General features: G+C 53.3%; 2 protein-coding genes across 2 annotated transcripts; both read left to right on the top strand.

Annotated features, from left to right (window-relative positions):
• The first annotated feature begins 2,225 nt into the window (after window positions 1-2,225).
• On the top strand, window positions 2,226-5,459 carry KLK7 (kallikrein related peptidase 7). Its single transcript, XM_058279507.1, has 5 exons — window positions 2,226-2,298; window positions 2,743-2,899; window positions 3,092-3,339; window positions 3,492-3,628; window positions 5,304-5,459. Exons 1-5 carry the CDS (start codon window positions 2,226-2,228, stop codon window positions 5,457-5,459), a joined length of 771 nt encoding a protein of 256 aa, XP_058135490.1.
• A 4,764-nt stretch (window positions 5,460-10,223) lies between these two features.
• On the top strand, window positions 10,224-20,239 carry KLK6 (kallikrein related peptidase 6). Its single transcript, XM_004466527.5, has 6 exons — window positions 10,224-10,379; window positions 12,637-12,684; window positions 12,945-13,101; window positions 17,820-18,067; window positions 18,515-18,651; window positions 19,768-20,239. Exons 2-6 carry the CDS (start codon window positions 12,639-12,641, stop codon window positions 19,918-19,920), a joined length of 741 nt encoding a protein of 246 aa, XP_004466584.1. The 5' UTR covers window positions 10,224-10,379; window positions 12,637-12,638; the 3' UTR covers window positions 19,921-20,239.
• The last annotated feature ends 2,179 nt before the right edge of the window (window positions 20,240-22,418 follow it).

The raw sequence follows: 22,418 nt of genomic DNA, 5'->3' as shown, positions 1-22,418 counted from the left end.
GCGCTTGGTGCAGCGAAGCTTCTGGTCAGGTTTCTCATAGGAAGGCAGAAGGGCTGAATGTCTTGGGTAGTCTGCTGAGGATCAGGTTATGGGTTAAAGTGACAGTTGGGTTAGAGGTCAGAATCAAGATAAGGACTGAGCTCAGGGTGAGGAACAAATTACATTTTTGGGCGTGATCTAGAAGTCAGAATGAAGTCCCCTTTTAGGAATTTGAGCTCAAGTAATAACAGTGGTTCCCAGCTTGCTCGAAAGCAAAACTTCAGGCTCAGTGTCACCCTAGTCTTACAGATCTCTGACCTCACGGCTTACTTCTCCACCCCCTGATTTCTTTGCTGGGATGTGCTAGGTGCACTCCTCTCCTACCTAATGTACTTGCTAGTTCCCTCTGCCAGGGGCTCACTATTTCCTCCATCACCTCCTTCAAGATTTTGCTCAAATGTCACCTTCTCATGGATTCCTCCTGGACCTTCTTTGCAACTATTATAACCCTTGGAGAGTGGAGGGAACCAGTAACTCCCTCTGCACTTCCCTATTTTATTTATCACCAGAGCTTTGGCTTGGTGAATAAACCAGACATTTTACATCTTTGTTTTTGCATTGACTGTCTCCATCCACTAGGACGGGAGCCTCTATAAAGGCAGGAATTATTGTCTGTTTTGTTCACTGCTGTGTCCTCAGAAGCCAGAATAGTGTTGGAAGCTCAAGGGATAATTTTTGAATGAATAAAACAAGCAAAGAATGAATGAACAAAGAAGTCCACCCCAGCATTATTATAATTAAAGCTTTCCAAATATACTTTAATTTGAAACAGATTACATAAATTAAGATACAATTAGATAAAGGAGGGCACAGACAAACGTTACAAAGGAAGAAAGTATTTAAATGTACTCAGATATTTTATAAGCTATGGTAGATAATGATTAGTGCACACATTTTCGTTATAAATATTCAATATATAGGAACTGATGTATAATATTATTTAAATGAATATGAGAACACGTAAAATGATAAGAACATTTAGCCTAGTGGAGTGGAGTTGGGAAAACTTTCTCTATTAGAGCTGGAAATCGAGTTCAGGTTCACAGGCACAACTGGAACCCTTCCTGGGCAAGTTTCCACAGGCTGGTCAGAATTAGAGTGGGGGGCTAGGGCATCCCCCCAGAGAGGGGATGAGGGCAAGAAAATGGCCCCAGGGAAGGACCGGGGCCAGAGCCGTTGGGAATCCTGCCTCCCCTTGAATCCTGCTGCGGCCCTCCAAGCCGGTGCGCCTGGCCGCTCCCCGCACAGGAGGGCCCCAGCGGTGGGAGAGGGACGCGCGGGGGTGGACCGGCTGGGATCCGCCCTGCGGGAGCCGCGGGAGGGACGGTGTCCAGAGAGTCGAGTGGGGCTAATTGCTTTGACCGCCTCAGGGGTTCAGAGATAAACGCAGGCTGGGGTGGCCTGAGACGGCGCCGCCTGCGCCCCAGGGCGCTGGGGGCGGGCGCGGGGGCACGCGGCCGTATAAAAGGCCGCCTGGCGGGAGGGCGCGGGACACTTGGCTCCCGACCGCCGGCTGCAGCCCAGAGGTGAGAACGGCGCCTGCCCCGGGCCTGGCCCGGGAGCCCAGGAAGCCTCGCCTGGATGTCTGCCTTCCGCCCCTGAGGGCAGGGGGCTCCTGGTCCGGAAGGATGAGACGCTGGGGTCAGGAATTTGGGGTCGCAGAGAAAAAGGGACTGAGGACTCAAGACTTCTGGGTCCCAAGAAGGTGTGGGGGTTAGGGCCCTGCCAGGACCTGGACTTCTGCGTCCTGAGAAGGATGGGCTTGGGTTCCCAGGTCTTAGGAGGAGGGCTGGGCCTGGACCCCTGGGGCTGAAGGCGGAAAGTTGGGGACTGGACCCCTGGGTGTGAGGGAGGAAGGCTGGGCCTGGACCCCTGGTGCTGAGGGAGGAGGGGCTGGGGCTGGACTCCTGGTCTGAGGGAGGAGGGGCTGGGCCTGGACCCCTGGTCTGAGGGAGGAGGGCTGGGCCTGGACCCCTGGTCTGAGGGAGGAGGGCTGGGGTCTGACGGAGGAGGGCTGGGCCTGGAGCCCTGGGTCTGAGGGAGGAGGGCTGGGGGATGAACCCCTGGGTCTGAGGGAGGAGGGCTGGGCCTGGACTCCTGCTGCCTAAACCTTTTGTCCTTCCCAGGTCCACAGAAGAGCCCCTTCCTCCCTTCTGACAGCCCCTGAGAGGCTCCAAGGGGCCCTAATGGCAGGCACCGTGCTCCGGCCGCTGCTGACCCTCTTGTTGGCCTTAGCTGTGGGGTCTTCTGGACAAGAAGGTGAGGGTGGGATGGGGAGGCTTGACCTTGCCCCCTTCTCCAGTGTCCCCCCTGACCCTCTCCAGGGACCCCCTGAGTCACACCTCCCCCTGCTCCCACGGCGTCCTCCCAGGGAAGGCTGGACTGTCCAGCCCCCTTGCTTCTCTGCTACCTCCGGCTCTGCCCGGGGCTCTCTGCCTGTCCTTGCGGGGCCGCCAGGGGCAAGTTCCTGAGGCGCTCCCGCTCCATCTCCACATGTCCCTTCCCTGCCTGCCTCTCCGCCCCTCGGTTTCTGAAACCCTCTTCTTGGGGTTCCTCTGGGCCCCCTCTCTGCGCGGTGCTGCGGGCCTCCGGGTCCCTGCTCCTGCCTCCGCATTCCTCTGTCCCTCTCCGTCTCCATCTCTCCGAGCCCCTGGGATGCCACTCAGCCTTGCCCTGAGCTCACCACCCACCTTTTCCCCACAGCCCAGTACGAACAGGCCGATAAGATTATTGAAGGCGAGCCGTGCCCAAAAGGCTCCCACCCCTGGCAGGTGGCCCTGCTCAGGAACAATGCCATCCACTGCGGAGGCGTGCTGGTCCACGAGCAGTGGGTGCTGACCGCGGCCCACTGCAAGATGGAGTACGTGCGGGGCGGGGGCGCTCCCAGGGACTGGAGGGAGCCGGGAGGGCTGCCAGGGTCTCCCGATGCCTCCCTCTGGTCTCTGCACACCCCCCCCCCACCCCGTCTCTGTCCCCTCTCTGGGTCTCTTCCCGCCGCCCCCCGGCTCTCTCTCTGCCCCCTCCCAGCAGGGTCTCTGCTCCTCTCTCCCAGCAAGTACACCGTGCATTTGGGCAGCGACGAACTGAACAGTGAGGGGGCCCAGAGGATCGAGGCCATCAAGTCGTTCGTCTACCCTGGGTACTCCCCGGAGACGCACATCAGAGACCTCATGCTCGTGAAGATGCAGAGCAAGGCCAGGCTGTCCCCCACCGTCAAGAAAGTCACCCTCCCGGCCATCTGCGAGCTCCCGGGGACCGAGTGCACCGTGTCTGGCTGGGGCACCACCACCAGCCCCACGGGTGAGGCCGCTGCCGACCCCGGGCCCCGCCCCCAGCCCCTCCTCCCCCAGCCCCAGTGCCCAGCCCCACGCCCTTTTCCAGGATCCGGGACCCTGGGCCCCCACCCTCTCCCGTCAGGCCCTGTCGCTGACCGCTTACCCCGCGTCCTGCAGTGACCCTCCCCTCGCAGCTCATGTGCACGCAGGTCAGGATCATCTCCCACAGCGAGTGCAAGACCATTTACAAGGGCCTGCTGCACAGGTCCATGCTGTGTGCCGGCATCCCCGACTCCAGGACCAACGCCTGCAACGTGAGACCCCTTCCTCCCGGGCTCGCTCCCCTGCCTGCTGCCTCTCTGCAAAGACCTCTGTCTTTCTCCTCCTTCCAAGCCCTTGGCTCAGACTCTTGGGACCTCACCCAGGCACTGAGCCTCCCTAACCATCCCTTCCACCATCCCCAGACTGGAGCATTCTTAGCTCTCCTGTACATTCTCTGCCTAGATCAGGAGTGGGAACCCATCCAAGGTCTGGTGTGGCCTTGGGGGTGGGGCAGAAAGTTAAATGGGTCAGGAATGGCATGAAGAGCAAAGGGCTGAGATTAGGGTGAGGAGAGTGAGGCATGTGCCTCAGGTACAAAACTGAAGGGGACACCCAAATATTCAGGGGCCAGAATAAATCATACTCTAACACAGTACCTCCAAAAAAACAAATCATACAAATGAATGCTCAGAATCCTCGATGACCAAAATACCAATATTTAGAGAACGAGTGGATCAGTCTTACTGACTTTGTCCTTTGCCTCAGTGCCAGGATAGATCAGCACAGCACTGTGCTTGTCTTTATGTAAAATTTGAAGATTTTGTTCATCGTGGATCGTTGTTCATTCATTTTGATTTTAAAACAAATATTGTGTTAATATGAAAATACTTTTTATCCTGATTGCTGAGGTTTTACACACACGCCCCGCTTACATTTTGTGCCTGAGATGAATGTTGTGCTTGCCTCACCTAGTGTTGATCCTGGGGAAGGAATTATCCCTCCCCCACTCTTTCCCCCCCCTTACTCCACCTCTTTATGCTTGTCTTCTGTGAGTAGCCTCTTCCCACATTTCTCTTTAGGCCTAATTTCCTTTCATTCTTGTCCTCTGTGTCTCCATCTCTCTCCCTCTCTCTTCCTTTCTCTCCCACTGCCTGTCTCTGCCAGTCTCTTTTTTTTCATCCCATGTTTCCACCTCTTTACCCCCCCCCCATTTCTGTTTCTTCACATTCCTGCTCCTTCCCATTTTTCTCTCTCCATCTCTCCTTCTGCTTCTCTCTTTCCCTTTTCTTTGATCCTTTGCCTCTCTGTGTCTTCCCTTCCTTACTCTCAATCTCTCTTCTCTTATTTGCACGCTCAGCTTTCAGGGGTGGGTGGGAGGATGTGTGTTGGGCATGAGGGTGTTGGAAGAGGAATATGTGTTGAGAGAACAGGTGAATTCCCCTCCTGCCTCCTACCAGGACTGCTGCATGGATGTGCAAGCTGTGCAGTCCCAAAGGGCTCCAACTCAGAAGGGTCCATGCTTATTTAAAGCTCTCTTGTCACCATCTTGAAATTCTTCATAACTTTTTAACAAGACCCCACGTTTTCATTTTGCAAACCTGTTAATGCTCTATGACCACCAGCTTAGAAGGAGGTCTCTGTTACCGGGAAACAGGCGCTCCCATTCCTAAGGCCACACCCCCTGCCCTGTGATAGATCCTATTGGCTGGGACTCAGGCCAATGCCATTAAAGAATGTGGTTTGACACCTCCATGTTAGCACTATTTGCTGCCCTCCCATTGGTCTCCAGAGACAATGAGTCTCTTTTCATTGGTCCTGGTGGGAGTGTGCAGGATGTCAGGACCTTTAAACAAATTAGCCCCATCCTTCGTCCTGCCCCCCTCCCACCCCCAAAACCTCCAGCCACCTTGCTCTGAAGCCCAAGCTAAACTCTCTTTTCCTCTCCAGGGTGACTCAGGGGGACCACTGATGTGCAACGGTACATTGCAAGGCGTGGTGTCCTGGGGGACTTTTCCCTGCGGCCAGCCCAATAAGCCGGGGGTCTACACCCAAGTCTGCAGGCTCATTGATTGGATAAAGAACATCATAAGAAAAAATAGATAATACATCGTCAGCGTTAAATGACCATATGCAGTGAACAGAAATTTCACAGAAATAAGGATGTCAGTGGCCCACAAAGTCATCTTTGAGTTTATCTTTCCTCAAAGATGTATTTAAAACCTTAGCAATAGCTCATGTTTTGAAACCAAATTAGGAAGGACTTAAAACCAAAACAAAGAAAGAAAGAAACACACACAGAAAACTCAGTCCTGGTGAAGATGCAGTGAGACCAGTACTCTCAAACACTGGAACTGTAAATCCATACAGTCTTTTGTAAGAAGGTTTGATGATGTGAATCAAGATCCTTATTCATCATTTGACCTAATAGTTCTAGGAAGAGACTACTAAAAATATCCAAAATGGAAAGCCTGATTTGAATTTATTGCAACGTATTTATCACAGCAAAAAAAGTGGAAATGTTTCAAATTAGTGGATTGTTTTACGTAAACAGTAGTCCAGATTGACAGAAAATTATGAAGCCATTAAAAATACTTATGCAGAATTGTATTATATAAAAAATGTTTTGCTGTATAATGTTACATGAAAAAAATAAAGATACAAACATATATGTACGTGTTTCTTTTCATGTAAAAAGAATAAAATCTGAAGGGATATGCACCAAATTGCATATGACAGTAATTGTGTGTGGCCCTCCTTCCTTCCATTTCCATGTTTGTGTACTTGGATAACCTGGAAAATAAAGGTGGGAAAGTTCTGAAATCTATAGCTGGGGAGAGGTGACCTTTAAGAGAGGATGAGCAGAAAGAAAAGTGTATGTGATTTTGAGCCTTGAGCTTCTAGCTCTGTGGCATGTTTCCCTCCATTTCCTCCTTGGTCTCAGTTTTTCTCATCTGTAAAATGGAAGAGAGAGAAAAGAGAGGAGAGAGAGAGAGAGAGAGGGAAAGAGAAGATGCCAACCTCTTCAGGGTGGAAAGGGATGTGAAAGTGTTTCTGAGCATTTCACAAGTGACAAATTGGGAGGAGGCTCTTAGGGAAGGATGGGTATGGCTGATAGATGGAACTCCTGGGTGCCCCAAGTTCCTGCAAAAAGTGAGCAACCAGCCTTTGGGAGCCAGGGGAAGATGGGGGCTGGGAAGGCGGGTGGGTGGGCTGCTGCATGCAGGGAGGATAAAGTATGTCTGGACGGGAGGGGGGAAGAGGGAGGGGAGCCCTGTGACTCAAAGTTTGGCCACGCTCTTGGCCTCCTGCCATTAGTGGCTCCTGCGCAGTCACACCTCAGAAGCTGCTCCAAGACTCGGCCCTCCCACCTGTCTTTCCTGTTTCTCTCGTAGAATTCCGTCCTCACCAACATCTTCCAGATCTCTCTGCTCATCTCCCTCTGAGTATCTCTTAACCCATCCCACATCTTGCCATGTTGGAAAAAGTAGGCAGTCACTGCTCTCTACACACAGAAAGCTAAGACAGGAGTCCAGCCTCCACCCCTCCTCCCTCAGACCAAGAGTCCAGGCCTCCACCCCTCCTCCCTCAGACCAGGAGTCCAGGCCCAACCCCTCCTCCCTCAGACCAGAAGTCCAGGCCCAGCCCCCTCCTCCCTCAGACCAGCAATCCAGGCCTTCACCCCTCCTCCCTCAGACCAAGAGTCCAGCCTCCACCTTTCTTCCCTCAGACCAGAGTCTAGCCTCCACCCCTCCTCCCTCAGACCAGAAGTCCAGGCCCAGCCCCCTCCTCCCTCAGACCAGAAGTCGAGGCCCAGCCCCTTCCTCACTCAGACCAGGAGTCCAGGCCCAACCCCCTCCTCCCTCAGACCAGGGGTCCAGGCCCAGCCCCTCCTCCCTTAGACCCAGGAATCTCAACCCCAGCCCCTCCTGTCTCTAAACCAGTAGCAAGTTTAAGGAGCATCTAGAGTTTTGGGCCACTCATTTTCAGGAAGCCCCTCAATCTTCCTTTCTCCCCAGCAAGACACCCTCAAATAATATTTAATGTAAACATTTAGAAAACAACAGAACACTGCAGTTGTGCGAAACCAGCCTCAAAGCCCCTGGCCCTCCCCTCAGTCTCCCATCTAGAGAATTCCAGAGGCATACTGGTTTGGAACAGCTTGAGGCAGTTCTCATGTTGACATTTTTAAAAACAGCTTTACATTTTTGGGGGGGCAGACAGTTTGGCGTTAGTTAAAGACATTAACTCTGGAACTGGGCTTCTTGGGTTCAGATCCCAATTCCAGCACTTTTAAACTCTTTGTCTCTTAGCAAATTACTTCCCCATCCCTGTTGCTTCCTCCTTGAAATGAAAAAAATACATGCCATCAATTTCATAGGGTTCTTGTGAAGATTAAATAAATTAGAAAGAACTTAGGACATTGATGCAGAATAAACCCTTGACAGATGGGGGTATTTTTTGTATTATTATTGCTTATGACTTCTAACGCATTTTCCCACCTACAACCTCTAAAATTTCCATATAAAATATACATATTATTGAAGACTTTTGCAGAGCAAATCAATCCGGAGAAAGATACCCAGCAGGGTTGGCGCATGGTCCACTTGCGGGAGCTCAGAGCCAGTGGTGTCCTTCTCCCTTACAATTTCCTCCACTCCCACCACCTAAAACCTCCCTCCTGTCGCCACCGGCCTCCTGACAATCCCTTCCAAATCCACCCTTCCCGTGAAGTGGAGAGGTGGACCTGGCGTGGCTGTCCAGGGAGGAACCGCACCCACCGCCACGTGGGACGATGAGCTCCCATTGGGATGCCACCATTTCCTGGGTGTTTGAGGTGGAGCAATTGACTTCCCCTTCTCGGAGCCTCGGTTTTCTTATCTTTAGAATGGAAGTGGGAGTAACTAAGTCATTTAGTCATTTGGTCAGCACTTCCTAAGGATTCCTCTAGGTCAGGTTGTGTGTGGGCGCTTGGGACACACCAGGGTGAGTCAGGCGCAGATCCTGGTGGTCACGATCTGGGGAGCCATGAGGGGGGCCCCTGCCGTGGGAGTCCGGAGGAGAGGGTGACTAAGCCGGCAGCAGGGGTGGAGGCTTGGGTGGCGTTCAAGGAGGGCTTCCTGAAAGAGGTGATTCCAAGCCAAGACTTGAAGGACAAGTTGTTGCAGAAGAAGATAAGAAGAGCATTCTGAGAAGAGGGAAGAGCCCCGAGGATGGCGTGCTTGGCTGGATTTGGGACACTTCATGTGAACTCATTGGCCAGAGCATAAAGAAATGGGCACAGTCGTGCCACCTGGCAGCCGATCACCATGCGTGGCTCTTGCGTGCCTGAAAGGTGGCGAGTTGGGATAGGAAATGGGAAATACACACCAGAATTCAAAGACTTAATAGGCAAAAAATTATTTTATTTCATGTCGAAACGATACTATTTTGTATACCTTGGCTGGCATGACATATTAAAAGCCGGTTCTTCATGTTTCTTTTTTACTTTTAAAATCGTGGCGATGAGACCATTTAAACGTGCTTGGGTGGCTCGCATTGTATTTCTACTGGCCAGGTCTCCTCCAATACGGGCTGAGGGTCAGGGCTGTGAGCCGGACAGGGGAAGGTCAGCTCTGGACCCAGAAACACCCCTGAAGAGCCTGGGCCGGGGGTCCACACTGGGGAGAAGCTGCCTGAGGCCGAGCCATGCACGTGGGCGCAGAGAGAAGGGGTCCCTGCAGAGAGAGGAGGCAAAGGGCCGAGGTCTGGCTTGGGGTGGGAGAGGATGGAGGGGTCTAAGAGGAAGAGGACGCTTCAAGAACGATGCTAAGTCCAGCATGAGGGTGAGAGGCCTGGGGCAGCCAGGGCGAGCAGCCCAGGGAGGACATTTAGTGCCAAGTCGGACTGCACGCCTGGGGTGTTGGGAGCCAAGCAAAGGTGGTGACAATCAGATTTACTGCAAGAAAGAAACGTTTCCCCGCGTCAAGCCCAAGCCTTGCCCTCACTGCCCGGCGGTCTTGTTTCCCTGCTCACACCCGGTGCCTCCCCAGTCCTGGCGATCTTGCCCCCCACCCTTCATATCCCTCCCCCGGCCCACGGCCCCCACACCTGCGGCCTGCTGTTTCCCACTCGCTGGGCGCTTCCGAGCCACGCCTGGCTCGGCTCGGCGTTCAAGGCCCAGGTTCAAAGGCGTGTCCCCGGTGCTCCCGGACCCTGCCGCTCTTCTCCCCGCACCCCCGTTTCTCAGCGTGTGCCCACGCTGCGCTCACATGTTCTTGGATTCCTGCTGATTTCCACGTCTCCCTCGTCTCCCTGAAGCGCACCAGTAAGCCCCCAGGTCCTCTGGGTCCCACCTCCTGCACCACGCCTCCCTCCACCTGCCCTTCTGGTGCCCCAGGAACCTTCCCTTCTCTGTGCGCGCATAGTTCTCCTGGAAATCCAGGGGGTGAGCCCAGGAAGATACGCCGAGCGGGCCTGGAGAGCGTCAACAGAGACTTGGCCTGTCAAGGATGGGAGAGGCGCCCAGAGACAGAGAAAAGGAAAGAGACGCACAGCGCAGAGACCACGACGGAGAAGCGCAAAACACATTTCGTTTACAAACAAGTTTGGATGTCCAAGAAAAGAGCGGGAATGGGGGAAGGTGAGGAACAAAGGATGGGATGAAAAGAATGTTACCCAAACTCTCAAAGGAGAGAGAGGGGCGTGGAGCCGCCCCCACCGGGGTCGGGGAGGGAGGGGACATGGGGGAGAAAGGGCTGCAGTCCCCGCCGTCCCGGGCAGAGGCGGATGGACCGCCGAAAGGCAGTGACAGGAGGACCGTCCGTCAGGGACAAAGGGAAGCTGTTGACGCAGCCGCTGCCCGGAAGAGAGGTTGGGAACGGAGCTGCGCGAGCACGGGGGCTTGGCGGGCTGACAAAGCCTGATTGTTCCAGCCGCTCTCCCCGTGGCGCTCCGGGCAGGGGCGGGGGCCGGCCTGGTGACACATGGCCTTCCTCTCTCCGGGACGTGGAGGTCGCCAGCACCCACAGCGGGACTGACGGGCAGGTGCGTGAGTCAGCTCCCCTCGCCGAGCCCAGGGTGGGGCGCCCAGGCCCCGGTGCTCACTGCGGAGAAGCCGGGGTCCCTGGCGCTGGCGGGTGGGATGGCTCGCCTGGAGTGCGGGCCTCTGGGGCCTCACCCCTTTCCATCCAAGGCCCTGGAGGTCTCAGGAGAGCTAGGCCCATCTGCTGCTGCTTCAGACCCAGGAGTCAGGCCCCAGCCCTCCTCCCTCAGACCCAGGAGTCAGGCCCCCAGCGCCTCCTCCCTCAGACCCAGGCCCCCAGCGCCTCCTCCCTCAGACCCAGGAGTGCAGGCCCCCAGCACCTCCTCCCTCAGACCCAGGAGTCTGGCCCCCAGCCCCTAACGCCTCCTCCCTCAGACCCAGGAGTCTGGCCCCCAGCCCCCAGCGCCTCCTCCCTCAGACCCAGGAGTCTGGCCCCCAGCCCCTAACGCCTCCTCCCTCAGACCCAGGAATCTGGCCCCCAGCCCCCAGCGCCTCCTCCCTCAGACCCAGGAGTCTGGCCCCCAACCCCTCCTCCCTCAGACCCAGGAGTCTGGCCCCCAGCCCCTAACGCCTCCTCCCTCAGACCCAGGAGTCTGGCCCCCAGCCCCCAGCGCCTCCTCCCTCAGACCCAGGAATCTGGCCCCCAGCCCCTCCTCCCTCAGACCCAGGAGTCTGGCCCCCAGTCCCCAGTGCCTCCTCCCTCAGACCCAGGAGTCTGGCCCCCATCCCTCCTCCCTCAGACCCAGGAGTCTGGCCCCCAGCCCCTCCTCCCTCAGACCCAGGAATCTGGCCCCCAGCCCCCAGTGCCTCCTCCCTCAGACCCAGGAGTCTGGCCCCCATCCCTCCTCCCTCAGACCCAGGAGTCTGGCCCCCATCCCTCCTCCCTCACACCCAGGAGTCTGGCCCCCAGCCCCTCCTCCCTCAGACCCAGGAGTCTGGCCCCCAGCCCCCAGCGCCTCCTCCCTCAGACCCAGGAATCTGGCCCCCAGCCCCCAGCGCCTCCTCCCTCAGACCCAGGAGTCTGGCCCCCAGCCCCTCCTCCCTCAGACCCAGGAGTCTGGCCCCCAGTCCCCAGTGCCTCCTCCCTCAGACCCAGGAGTCTGGCCCCCATCCCTCCTCCCTCAGACCCAGGAGTCTGGCCCCCAGCCCCTCCTCCCTCAGACCCAGGAATCTGGCCCCCAGCCCCCAGTGCCTCCTCCCTCAGACCCAGGAGTCTGGCCCCCATCCCTCCTCCCTCAGACCCAGGAGTCTGGCCCCCATCCCTCTTCCCTCACACCCAGGAGTCTGGCCCCCAGCCCCTCCTCCCTCAGACCCAGGAGTCTGGCCCCCAACCCCCAGTGCCTCCTCCCTCAGACCCAGGAGTCTGGCCCCCATCCCTCCTCCCTCAGACCCAGGAGTCTGGTCTCCAGCCCCCTACTCCCTCAGACCCAGGAATGCAGGCCCCCGACCCCCTCCTCCCTCACACCCAGGAGTCCGGGCCTGCACTCGGGTACCAGGGCCCCACTCCCGGAGGCCGGGGTCAGGGGTCATGGTCATGGTCAGCTGAGCGGTGAGATGGCAGGAATGTGTGTGGGAGACCAGGATGAGAAGGGTGGGGCCGCTCCCTCCTCGGGGACCTGTAGAGGCAGGGGTTAAAAGCGGGTGCCAGGAGCATCTGAGGACAAGATCAGAGGCTGCCAGGGAGCCCGGGCGAGCCACCGCGGGGTGACTGTTGGCGGGCCCCCACGTCCGCGGCGCCCTCCGTGGCCCTCCCGCTGACTCGGGGTGCCCTTGCACTCGGGGGCTTCCCTCCCTGTAGCTCCCTGCGCTTCTGACGCTCTGGCGTCCCGCCCGCCTGGGACCCTGCGCTGCCCCTTCCCCCAACGCCAGGACCCCGAGCCCGTGGGCAGCCAGTCCTGCAGGTAAGACGTCCTGCCCCGGCGCCCGCCTCGCCCAGCGCCCACAGCGCGGGGCCGCTGAGGGGAGCCCGGGCAGGGTGGGAGGAACCCACTGCAGCGGGAGGCGGCCGGGGTCCCCCGAGGGCCCCTCTCCTCTCACCAGGGGCAGACCAAAGCCCAGGGGAGGAGGAGGCGTTCACCCAAGTCCCTCGGAGCCACCGGGGCGGCCGCTGCGGTGCTGGGCTGGGGAGACACCAGGAGGCTTCCCTAGGCGGGAAGGTCACAAGTCAAGGGTCAGGAGAGCACGGCAGGCCAGGGGGGAAGCGGAGGCGAAGCGGGCGCCCGGGGCGGTGACTAATGGAGCCCTGGCTTCCCCGCTCAGGCATGGCCGCGAAGAGGCTGGCGCTAACCCTGGCGCTCGTCATGGCAGGTGGGCAGAGAGGGGACGGGGCTGGGGCTCGACGGGCAAGGGGGCGGGGACCAGCTCAGGGGCGGGTCTGCTTGGCCTCGGGGTTGGCGCTGCACGGGGGGAAGGGGAGGTGGGGAAGGGGTGGCGGATGCGCTGGGTTTGGGATCGGGATGTAGACGCGCAAGGGGGCGGGGTGGAATTCGGGGAGGGGGTGGCGGCGACCGTGCTGCTGGAGATGGGCGGCGCCTCGTGCGTCTCTCTGATCAGATCCTCTCTTTCAGCCTGGGCAGAGGAGCAGAATAAGGTGGTACATGGAGGACCCTGTAACCAGACCTCTCACCCCTTCCAGGCCGCCCTCTTTACCGCAGGCCACCTGCTCTGTGGGGGCGTCCTGATCCACCCACAGTGGGTCCTCACCGCCGCCCACTGCAAAAAACCGTGAGTCTCTGTGCCACGGGTAGGGACAGGGTACCTGGCACCAAAGCCAGCAGCAGTTCACTGGGGGATGAGGATGGTGGGAGATAAGGTGGGACCAGTTCCCACAGGAGTGCCAATGTGGGCTGAGGGACTCAGGCTCCATCCTGGGGGCACTGGGGAGCCGTGGGGGAGTTTTGAGCAGGGCAGTGATGCGGATTCCTTTTTTTTTTTAATTTTTAATTAATTAATTAATTTTGTCTTTATTTATATTTTAAAAAATGTTTATCCAATACCTAGCTCACGTACCCAACACCCTCCCAGGCTCTGGGGATACTGTGTCTGCAAACAAAAATCCCCTTCTTGGCCTTGCAGAGTTGGGCTATTTACTGCGGTAGCAGCATGTCGTGAACTACATTGAAATTAATTAACATGTAAAAACATTAAAAATGCGCAAGCCTATATTTGAAGTCAGACATAGGGAACATTCCAACCTCACGGAAAGTTCTGTCGGGCAGCACTGGTATCAGAGAAGGAGAGACAAAAAAGCAAGGAAATATTCAGCAATAAATATATACTGTGTCAGATGGTGATCATAGTGGAAAAGAAAGCAGGCAAAAGAGATAGGAATTGCCTGTGTGGACGGTGTGTGCATTTTAATTGGGTGGCAAGAGAAGGTCTCACTGAGAAGGTAGCATTTGAAGGATGCCAGGGAGTGAGCAGGATGGATTTGCCGGGAAGGAGGTGCTGGCAGCGGGAACCTGCTGTGCAAAGGGCCTGGGGCAGGAGGATGCCTGTGTGTTCCAGGAAAGACAGGTCAGGCACAGCTGGAGCAGAGAGAAGCGAGAGAGGGAGGAGATGAGGTCTGAGAGGTGATGAGAGCCCGCTGTGTGGAGCCTAATAGACCATGGGGAAGACTTTGGCTTTTTTCTTTTTTAAACTTTTCATTTTGAAATAATTGTAAACTTACAGAACAGCTGCAACAATAATAAAACCCCAAGTGGAGAGCTCCAGCATGCCCCACCCCTCCTAGATACCCAGAACCTTCGATTTTAACATTGGCCACCTTTGCTTTATCATTCGTTCTATCCATCTATCTGTCATCCATCTATCTATATCTATATCTGTATTTTCTGAAATGTGAGAGCTTGAATATATAATCCTTGAATATACAATACTTCCCTGTACATTTCCTATAAACAGGAAATTCATTTATGCAACCACCTTACGTGCAGCTATCCAGTTCAAGAAATTTAACATTGACATAAAGCTTTCAGTCTATATTCCATTTTTTCTCATGTCCCAGTGTTGTCCTTTTGAGCCTCTTCTCCTTTCTCAGATCCCTTCCAGTATGGTGTCCTTGCATTTAATTGTCATCATGTCTTTAGTTTATCTTTCATTCTTTGTTATTTAATTGTGGAAGCATATATATACAATGTAAATCTTCCCATCCCAGCCCCTCCCAAGCATGCCATTCAGTGGGATTAATCACATTCACAGTGTTGCAATACCCCCTCCACCACCCATTACTAAACCTTTCCTTCACCCCAGAAAGCAACCCTATGCTCATTTGCATTAATCCCCCATTGCCCCTGCCCCCCACCTCTGTAACCTGAACTTTACTTTCTTCTCTACATATTTGCATGTTCTCTAATATTTTCTTTGTGGTTATCATGGGGCTTAAATTTAACTTCCTAAATCTACAATAATTTCATTTGCTTTGATACCAACTTAACTTCAATAGCATGCATAAGCTATGTTCCTATAGCCCTTTGTTCCCCCACTTTTATGTATTCTTGTCACAAGTTATGTATTTATACGAGTCCAAAGTCATTGATTTATCATTATATTTTATACATTTGCCTTTTATCCTTGTATTAGTCAGCAAAAGGGGTGTTGGTGCAAAATACCAGAAGTCTGTTGGCTTTTATAAAGGGTATTTATTTGAGGTAGAAGCTTACAGTTACCAGGCCATAAAGCATAAGTTACTTCCCTCGTCAAAGTCTGTTGCCACGTGTTGGAGCAAGACGGCTGCCGACGTCTGCCAGGGCTCAGGCTTCCTGGGGTCCTCTTTTCCAGGGCTGGTTTCTCTCTGGGCTCGGCTGCTCTGCTCCCTCCACAAGGCCAGCTGTAGACTATCAGGCAAACAACTTGTCTCTCTTTCCAGGGCCTCTGCCATGTCTAATTCAGCCTTCTCTCCTTCCTCCTGTATCTGCTTCTCTGTGTGTTTACTTCCTAAGCTCCAGGATAAAAATCTCTTCTCCCTTCCCTGAGGTGTGGTTACTCTAAGCTCCTGCCCACTGAGGAGGGTGGGGACACAATTTCCTATTTACTTGGTTTAATCAAAGTCTTAATCATTATTTAATCAAGTAAAAGTGAAACCTCTGAATCCATTTTAATCTAATATGCCTGGAGGAACAAGCCAGTTTACAAACATAATCCAATATCTATTTTTGGAATTCATTTAAATTGCTACATCCTGTAGAAAATAAAAAGTGGGGTTACAGACCAAAAAACAGTTGTACTGGCATTTATATTTACCCATGGCATTATCTTTACTGGAGATCTTGATTTCTTTGCTTGGTTTTAGGCGGTTTACCAGTGCCCTTTCCTTTCGACTTGCAGAACTCCCTTTAGCATGTCTTGTAGGGCCAGTTTAATGAGGAAGTCCCTCAGCTTTTGTTTATCTGAGTTTGTCTCATTTCCTCCCTCATTTATGAAAGACAATTCTGCCAGATATAGAATTCTTGATTGGCAGTTTTTTGCTTTCTGCACTTTAACTGTGTCTTCCCACTACTTTCTTGCTTCCATGGTTTCTGATGGGAAATCAGAATTTAATTGTATTGAGACCCCCTTTTATGTGACATGTTTTTCTCTTTTGCTGCTTTCAGAATTCAGTGTTTATCATTGGCCTTTGATGGTTTGATTATAACACGGCATGGTGTGGGCCTCGTTGGGTTTATCGTGTTTGGAGTTCATTGAGAATCTTGGATTTGTATATTCATGTCTTCTGTTAAGTTGGGGAATTCTTCAGCCATAATTTCTTTCAATATTATCTCTGCTCCTTTCTTTCTTCTCCCTCCGGAGCTCCCACTGGGCATAAATTGGTATACTTGATGGTGTCCCACAGGTTCCACAGGCTCTGTCCACTTTTTTTCATTCTTTCCTTCTTCTTCTCCTCAAACTAGATGATTTCAATTGCTTCATCTTCAGGTTCACTGATTCTTTCTTCTGGCAGCTCCAGTCTGCCCTCCAGGGGATCTTCAGCTCTGTTTGGTTCCTTTTCACATTTTTCATCTCTCTATTGATATTCTGTTTGTGTTCATTTATCATTTCCCTGACTTCCTTTAGTTCTTTGCCCATATTTTCCTTTAGCTCTTTGAGCATATTTAGGACTATTTTTAAAACGTCTTTGTCTTGACTGTCCCAGGTCTGATCCTTCTCACTGACAATAATGCTCTAATCTTTTCCTTTGTCTGGGAAATTGCTTCCTGTTTCTTTGCATCTTTTGTATTCTTTTGTTGAAACCTGAAAATTTTTATATTTTAATGTGTTATTTTTGGAACTTAAACTCTGAGACATCTGTTCCTTAAGCTTGTATCCATCTAGTATTATGACATCTCTTGAAGGCCAGGAGTTAACAAAATAAATAAAAGAAGGGAAAAAAAATACCTTTTCCAGTCTTTGCAGATTGACCTGACGGAGTGCTCTCCTTCAGGACTTACCCATTCAATGAGTTTAGAGTATAGCTCAAGGCCAAAGTGTAGGTACCTCCCTCATCCTTTCTGTGCATGCATCTTGTCTTGGCCATATGCATGCAGCCCTAGGAAGTTCCCCATTTACCCAGTTCCAAGTGTCCCCTCTTCCCTAGGTAACAGTTTCCTCACAGTCCCAGTAACTGCACTGTATGACCCTCAGTCAACAATCCCTTGCCCCAAGCAGCCACTTGGCTGCTCTCCACAGAGCTGTGAGCCACCTTCTACATGCAGGGCAAGTGTTGGGATGGTGAGTCCTTCAGGCCACCACTAGACAGATTGGACCAGGCATACTTGCTCCCCATATGGGCATGAGGATTACTCTGCTCCCTCCATGTCCAGGAGGAGGACTCTGAATGGGAGTGCAGGATGCCCGCCAAGCAGTGAGAGTGGGGGAGGGGCCAGCCGGGGCAGCGTGAGATCCTTCCGGCAAGTGACCTTTTTCCTGATTTGATGCTTACTGTGTTTCTGCAGTCCTTTAACTGTTTTCTAGATCATTGAGAAAGATGTTTCTGCCAGTTCTTGCTGGTTGCTCAAAGCTTCTGTGGCAGGAGAGCACCCTGAAGCGTCTCCCTCCACCATCTTGAATGGAGTGGGGCTCCAGACTTAGTTTCTATTCTGAGTAAAACAGGAGCCATGGGAGGGTTCTGAGCTGAGAAGGGAGAGGATGACTTATGTTTCTGAAATATCTCTGACTGCTGTGTGGAGGATTGGCTGTAGAGGCAAAGCAGAAGCAGGGAGTCCAGTGAGGAGGTGAGAGACCAAGATGGTAACAGCGAGGGAGATGAGAAATGGTCAGCTTCTGCAAATACTTTAAAGGGAAAGTCAAAAGGATATCTGGGCAGCTTGGGCATGGGGCTAGAAATAAAGAGAGGCAAGAATAGCCCCTGGATTCTTTCCTGAGCCAGTGGAAGGATAGAATTGCCATTTACTGAGCTGGGGAAGACTATGGGAGCAGCTAGCCCCAAGGGCTCTCTTCTTTCCCAGGAATCTTCAGGTCTTCCTGGGGAAGCACAATCTTCAGCAACAGGAGAGGGCCCAGCATCAGAGCTCCGTGGTCCAGACTGTGACCCACCCAGGCTACAATGCTGCTGCCCATGACCAGGACATCATGCTGCTGCGCCTGAAACATCCAGTCACTCTCTCCAAGAGCATTCAACCCCTGGCCCTGGAGAGGGACTGCTCGGCCGACCAAACCAGCTGCTACATCCTGGGCTGGGGCAAGACAGCAGATGGTCAGTAAAGGGAGGACAGTGGTGATGGGTCATGGGGAGTGGGTCAATGGGGGAAGGACTAATGGAAGAGGAGTCCTAGAGGTCAACAGGAACTACCAAAGAAAGTGGGACCAGTAGAAGAGAAACACGTGGAGGTGGGTCCTAAAAGGAAGGGCGAGCCAAAAAGAAATGAGGATTTTTAGAGGAGGCAGGATTAATGAGGAAGACAGATCAATCAGATGAAAGAATGATGGAAAGGGTGATCAGTCAGAAGGGAGGGATGATGGAGATGTGTTTTAAGAATGAGGGACAAATAGGATGAGGGAAACCAATGGGAAACAGGGACCAGTAGGGGAGAGGGATTTATAGCAGATGGGTGGGAGAATTCACGGAGAAACCACGTGGGTGGGAGTGGAGAAAATTCAGGGAGGGCCGAGTGTCAGGTGAGCCTGGTCCATCTCTATGCAGGTCATTTTCCCGACACCATCCAGTGTGCATACATCCACCTGGTGCCCCGTGGAGAGTGTGAACGCGCCTTCCCCGGCCAGATCACCAAAAACATGCTGTGCGCTGGGGATGAGAAGTATGGGAAGGATTCCTGCCAGGTGAGACAACCAGGACCTGCCAGCTACACAGGCAAGGACAGGCACAGGAGAACGCAGCCAGAATCGGAGGGGGGAGGGAGACACACACACACAGACAGGCTGGGAGAGAATGGGAGCAGGAAATGGGAGAAAGACCCCATCAGACACGGACACCACCAGGGACAGGCGGGAGCTCAGCCGGCGGAGCGCAAGGGGAGGTGCACTGAGGCTGTGAGGAGGCAGCCCTTCCTCAAGCAGACCCCACACATCCCTCCTGGAGACAGCCAAGCCCTGGAGGAGGGGGAGTCCTAGCTGGAGAGAGAAGGGGGCACCACCCCGCTCCAAATACCTTTAAGTTGGGTTTCCCCCACCATCGACCTTCGGTGGTCTCCTGGTGATGTTGAAACTGAGTCCAATGAATTGAAGGCACGCAGAGACCAGCCAAGGGGGAGAAGGAGACACACAGGCAGATACAGACCTAGAGAAAGTGATGCAAGGAAGCGCTAATGGAAGGCAGAGAAAAGACAGGCAAACACCTTTTCTAAGGCTCCTCAGGAAAGAAGGCGGAGAGGTACGCCTGGAAAGAACACAACTGTTCTCTGCCTGGGTCTCTCTTTGTTCCTGTTTCCCCACCCCTCTCCTATGTTTTACTTTTCCTGTATCTCCCTGCCTCTGGCTCAGTGCCACTGGCTCTTTTGCCAGTCTTTAGATATGTTTTTGTTCTCCCTCTCTCTGTGTGTCTCTGCTCCCTCCCTCCTTCTTCCCCGTCCTTCCCCGCCTCTCTCCTCTCCTTTCCCCCTTCTCCCTCTTCTCCTCCCTCTCCTCTTCTTCCTTCTCCTTCTTCTCGCTCTGCACCTCTGCCTCTCTCCACACCTCTCCCACTCCATTCTTAACCTCTCCTCTGTCCCTTTCTCTTTCTTCCTCTATGCCTGATTGGATCTTGGGGTTCCCGTCTCTGATTTTCCACATACGTGTGTCTTCTTCAGCTTCTCTCCATCTTTTTCCGCCTGTGACCTTGTGTCTCATTGTCCCTGAGTTTTTCTCTCTGTCTCTGAGAGTCTCTACGTGTCTTTGCGCCTCCTTCTGTCTGCCTCTCTGTCTCTGGTTTCTGTCCGTGACCCTCCCTCTTTCCCACAGGGTGATTCCGGGGGCCCCCTGGTGTGTGGAGGCCGTCTCCGCGGTCTTGTGTCTTGGGGTAACCTCCCTTGTGGATCGAAGGAGAAGCCCGGTGTCTATACTAACGTCTGCAGATATTTCAACTGGATCCAAAAAACCATCCGGACCAAGTGATCCTCCCATGGGACGCCCAACTCTTGCCCTACAACCCCACTGGCTGGCTCCAGAAACCTCTGACCGAGGCTTAGCCAGCCCGCTCCCCCACCCAGAGCTGAGCCTGGATATGCTTAAGAATCCCAGCTCTGCTGCTACCTAGCTGTGTACGCTTGAGAAACGCCTTCCTTCGCCGTGTAGATTTTCTCACCTGTAAAACTCAGCTAATAATAGTACTTTCCGCATAAGATGGTCGCTGTTGCTGGAAGGATTCAAAGTTTTGAATGTGTGAACCACATGGAGCACATCGTGAGTGCCCAATAAAGAGTGAGTTTTATTATTGGTTGTGCCTTTTGCTTTTATCCCCCTTCTGCCTCTCCGAAACCCCGGGATGACTCACTCTCCTGCCCAGCTGAATTGTCCTCTCCTCCAGGAAGACGTCCTCGGCCCCTCCGCCGTGTGCTAGCCCTTGAGGATGTCTCTTCCCTAGACCCCACTTTAGCAGTAAAAGGAGGGAGGTGAGAGGGTCAGGGAGCTCTGTGTGTGATCAAGAGTATTTGCAGATAAGATGGGAGAGGATGGCAGGGGCTAGACCTTGCATGCCACGCGGAGAGGCTGAGGCTTCTCCTGACGGCAACGAAGAGCCATGGGAGGATTTTGAGCAAGGGAGCAATAGGGTCAGTGCTGGGCCTGCGAGGATAGACCAGAGGAGAGAGGCTGGAGGCTGAGAGGCTGGAGGGGAGGTTGAGGTACTGGTTCAGGGGGAGATCTGGGGTCAGGCCCAAGAGGGCTGGAAAAGAGAGGCTGGATTGAGTTCACCAAATGCAGAGAAGGTTGGATGCACGGTGTTGTCATAGAGGAAAGGATATGGAGAAAAGTCTGGAGGCATGAGAGCACCTGGAATGTCCCAGAGAAGGCAAACAAACCATTTGGGATGGGTGGAGGCTGGGGCTGGAGGGGGGTGGAGAAGGGGACACAGCTGGAAATATAGGTCAGTGGAAGATGGAGCTGGGCCTTGAGTGCCAGACAAGCAACTTGCGCTTGATCCTGAGGACATGGGGCACCTTGAGGACTTGAAAAATAGAAAGACAGGGTGAGACATCAGGAAGATCTCACTGGAGTCCATTTGGAGGCAGGGGGATGGGCAGGATGGAGGAGAGATTGGAGGCCCCCAAAGAAATGAGGGGAGCTGACAGGTAGAGCCTGGCAAGCAATCCAGACATCTGCATGCCTTCTGGGGCTCTCCCCCATCTGTGGGTACCACACGCCAGCCAAATCAATGCACACAGCTCTGCCCCCAGCCCCAGGCCTGACCCTAGCCCCAGAGAGACCTCCTGTTCTTACAACCCTCCTGCACCACCTCTGAGGAAGACAGAATAGCATCTGAGCCAGGTGTCATTCCAAGGAGGCAGGTGGGGCAGATGGCAGCTCCCCAGAAAGAGAGGAAAGAGGGCCGTTGTGGGAGCAGGGGTTAGGGACAGAGAAATATTAGGAACAGGGCAAGAATCAGAGACGATTATTCATTTGCTTCACAAATGTGTATTGCAGCCTTCATTTCACCAGCACTGAGTAGAAGGACGTTGGAAGTTATTACACATGGGGAGCTATCTATTCAGTCACCTGTCCTTTTTTTAAAAAAAATTTTTGTTTTTTTTTAAAAAAGATATAGATGGCAAAAAAATGTTACATTAAAAAATATAAGAGGTTCCCACATACCCCGCCCCCCACCCCACCCCCCGCTCCTCCCACATCAACAACCCCTTTCGTCGTTGTGGCACATTCATTGCATTTGGTGAATACATTTTGGAGCACTGCCACACCACATGGATTATAGTTTACATTGTAGTTTACACTCTCCCCAGTCCACGACGTAAGAGCTATGTGACAAAGGGAGTATGTGCAAAGAACGGAGCCTCTCCCCTTCAGAGGTCTTGAGCGTTGGAGAGAAAGCACATGGACATGTCTTAAGAGCAAAAGAAATGTGAACGTTTATCACAGGGGCATCATGGAAAGGAGTGGTTGTCTCTTGTGAGTAGATGGAAATACTGATTTAAGTGGGTGCCTGTAGATCAGCCCTCTCTGGGAGTTATGAACAATAAATAGGGCCAAAAAAACCCATCAGGGTCGCCAGGAGGAACTCAAGCAATGTCCAGCCCAAAATTAATTTCAGTTAATTGAGAAGGAATTGTATTCATTAATGGATAATAAGAGTAGCAGTAATGAAGAGGATGAAGATGATACACTTACTTAGCACATGCCCGGTGCTGCTGTAAGTGATTTGCACATATTAACTCATTTAATCCTCCCAGCAAGCCTGAGGGAAAACTAAGGCACTCTCAGGGTCAACAGTTTGCCCAAAGTCATACAACAAGTAGGCAGCCAAATCAGGATTTGAATGCAGTTCAGCTGGCACCACACAGCCTCTTTAGTTCACTGGAGTCTTCTTTCAATTCTGACACGTTTGAGAATTGAGCATAGAAATGTTCCTAGACCTAACCCTTAGCAGAGAAATTTTTGGT

The sequence above is a fragment of the Dasypus novemcinctus genome, chromosome 18 (genome assembly GCF_030445035.2).
Source record: "Dasypus novemcinctus isolate mDasNov1 chromosome 18, mDasNov1.1.hap2, whole genome shotgun sequence".
Taxonomy (NCBI): Eukaryota; Metazoa; Chordata; class Mammalia; order Cingulata; family Dasypodidae; genus Dasypus; species Dasypus novemcinctus.
This window is presented reverse-complemented; position numbering and strand designations above follow the sequence as displayed.

What these genes read in the sequence shown, in the direction of transcription:
- KLK7 (XM_058279507.1), top strand. Translation starts at nt 2,226, where the DNA reads ATGGCAGGCACCGTGCTCCGGCCGCTGCTGACCCTCTTGTTGGCCTTA. An exon ending in GGGGTCTTCTGGACAAGAAG is followed by an intron (nt 2,299 to 2,742) that starts GTGAGGGTGGGA and finishes TTTTCCCCACAG; the next exon opens with CCCAGTACGAACAGGCCGAT. An exon ending in GCGGCCCACTGCAAGATGGA is followed by an intron (nt 2,900 to 3,091) that starts GTACGTGCGGGG and finishes CCTCTCTCCCAG; the next exon opens with CAAGTACACCGTGCATTTGG.
- KLK6 (XM_004466527.5), top strand. Translation starts at nt 12,639, where the DNA reads ATGGCCGCGAAGAGGCTGGCGCTAACCCTGGCGCTCGTCATGGCAG. An exon ending in CCTGGCGCTCGTCATGGCAG is followed by an intron (nt 12,685 to 12,944) that starts GTGGGCAGAGAG and finishes CCTCTCTTTCAG; the next exon opens with CCTGGGCAGAGGAGCAGAAT. An exon ending in GCCGCCCACTGCAAAAAACC is followed by an intron (nt 13,102 to 17,819) that starts GTGAGTCTCTGT and finishes CTTCTTTCCCAG; the next exon opens with GAATCTTCAGGTCTTCCTGG.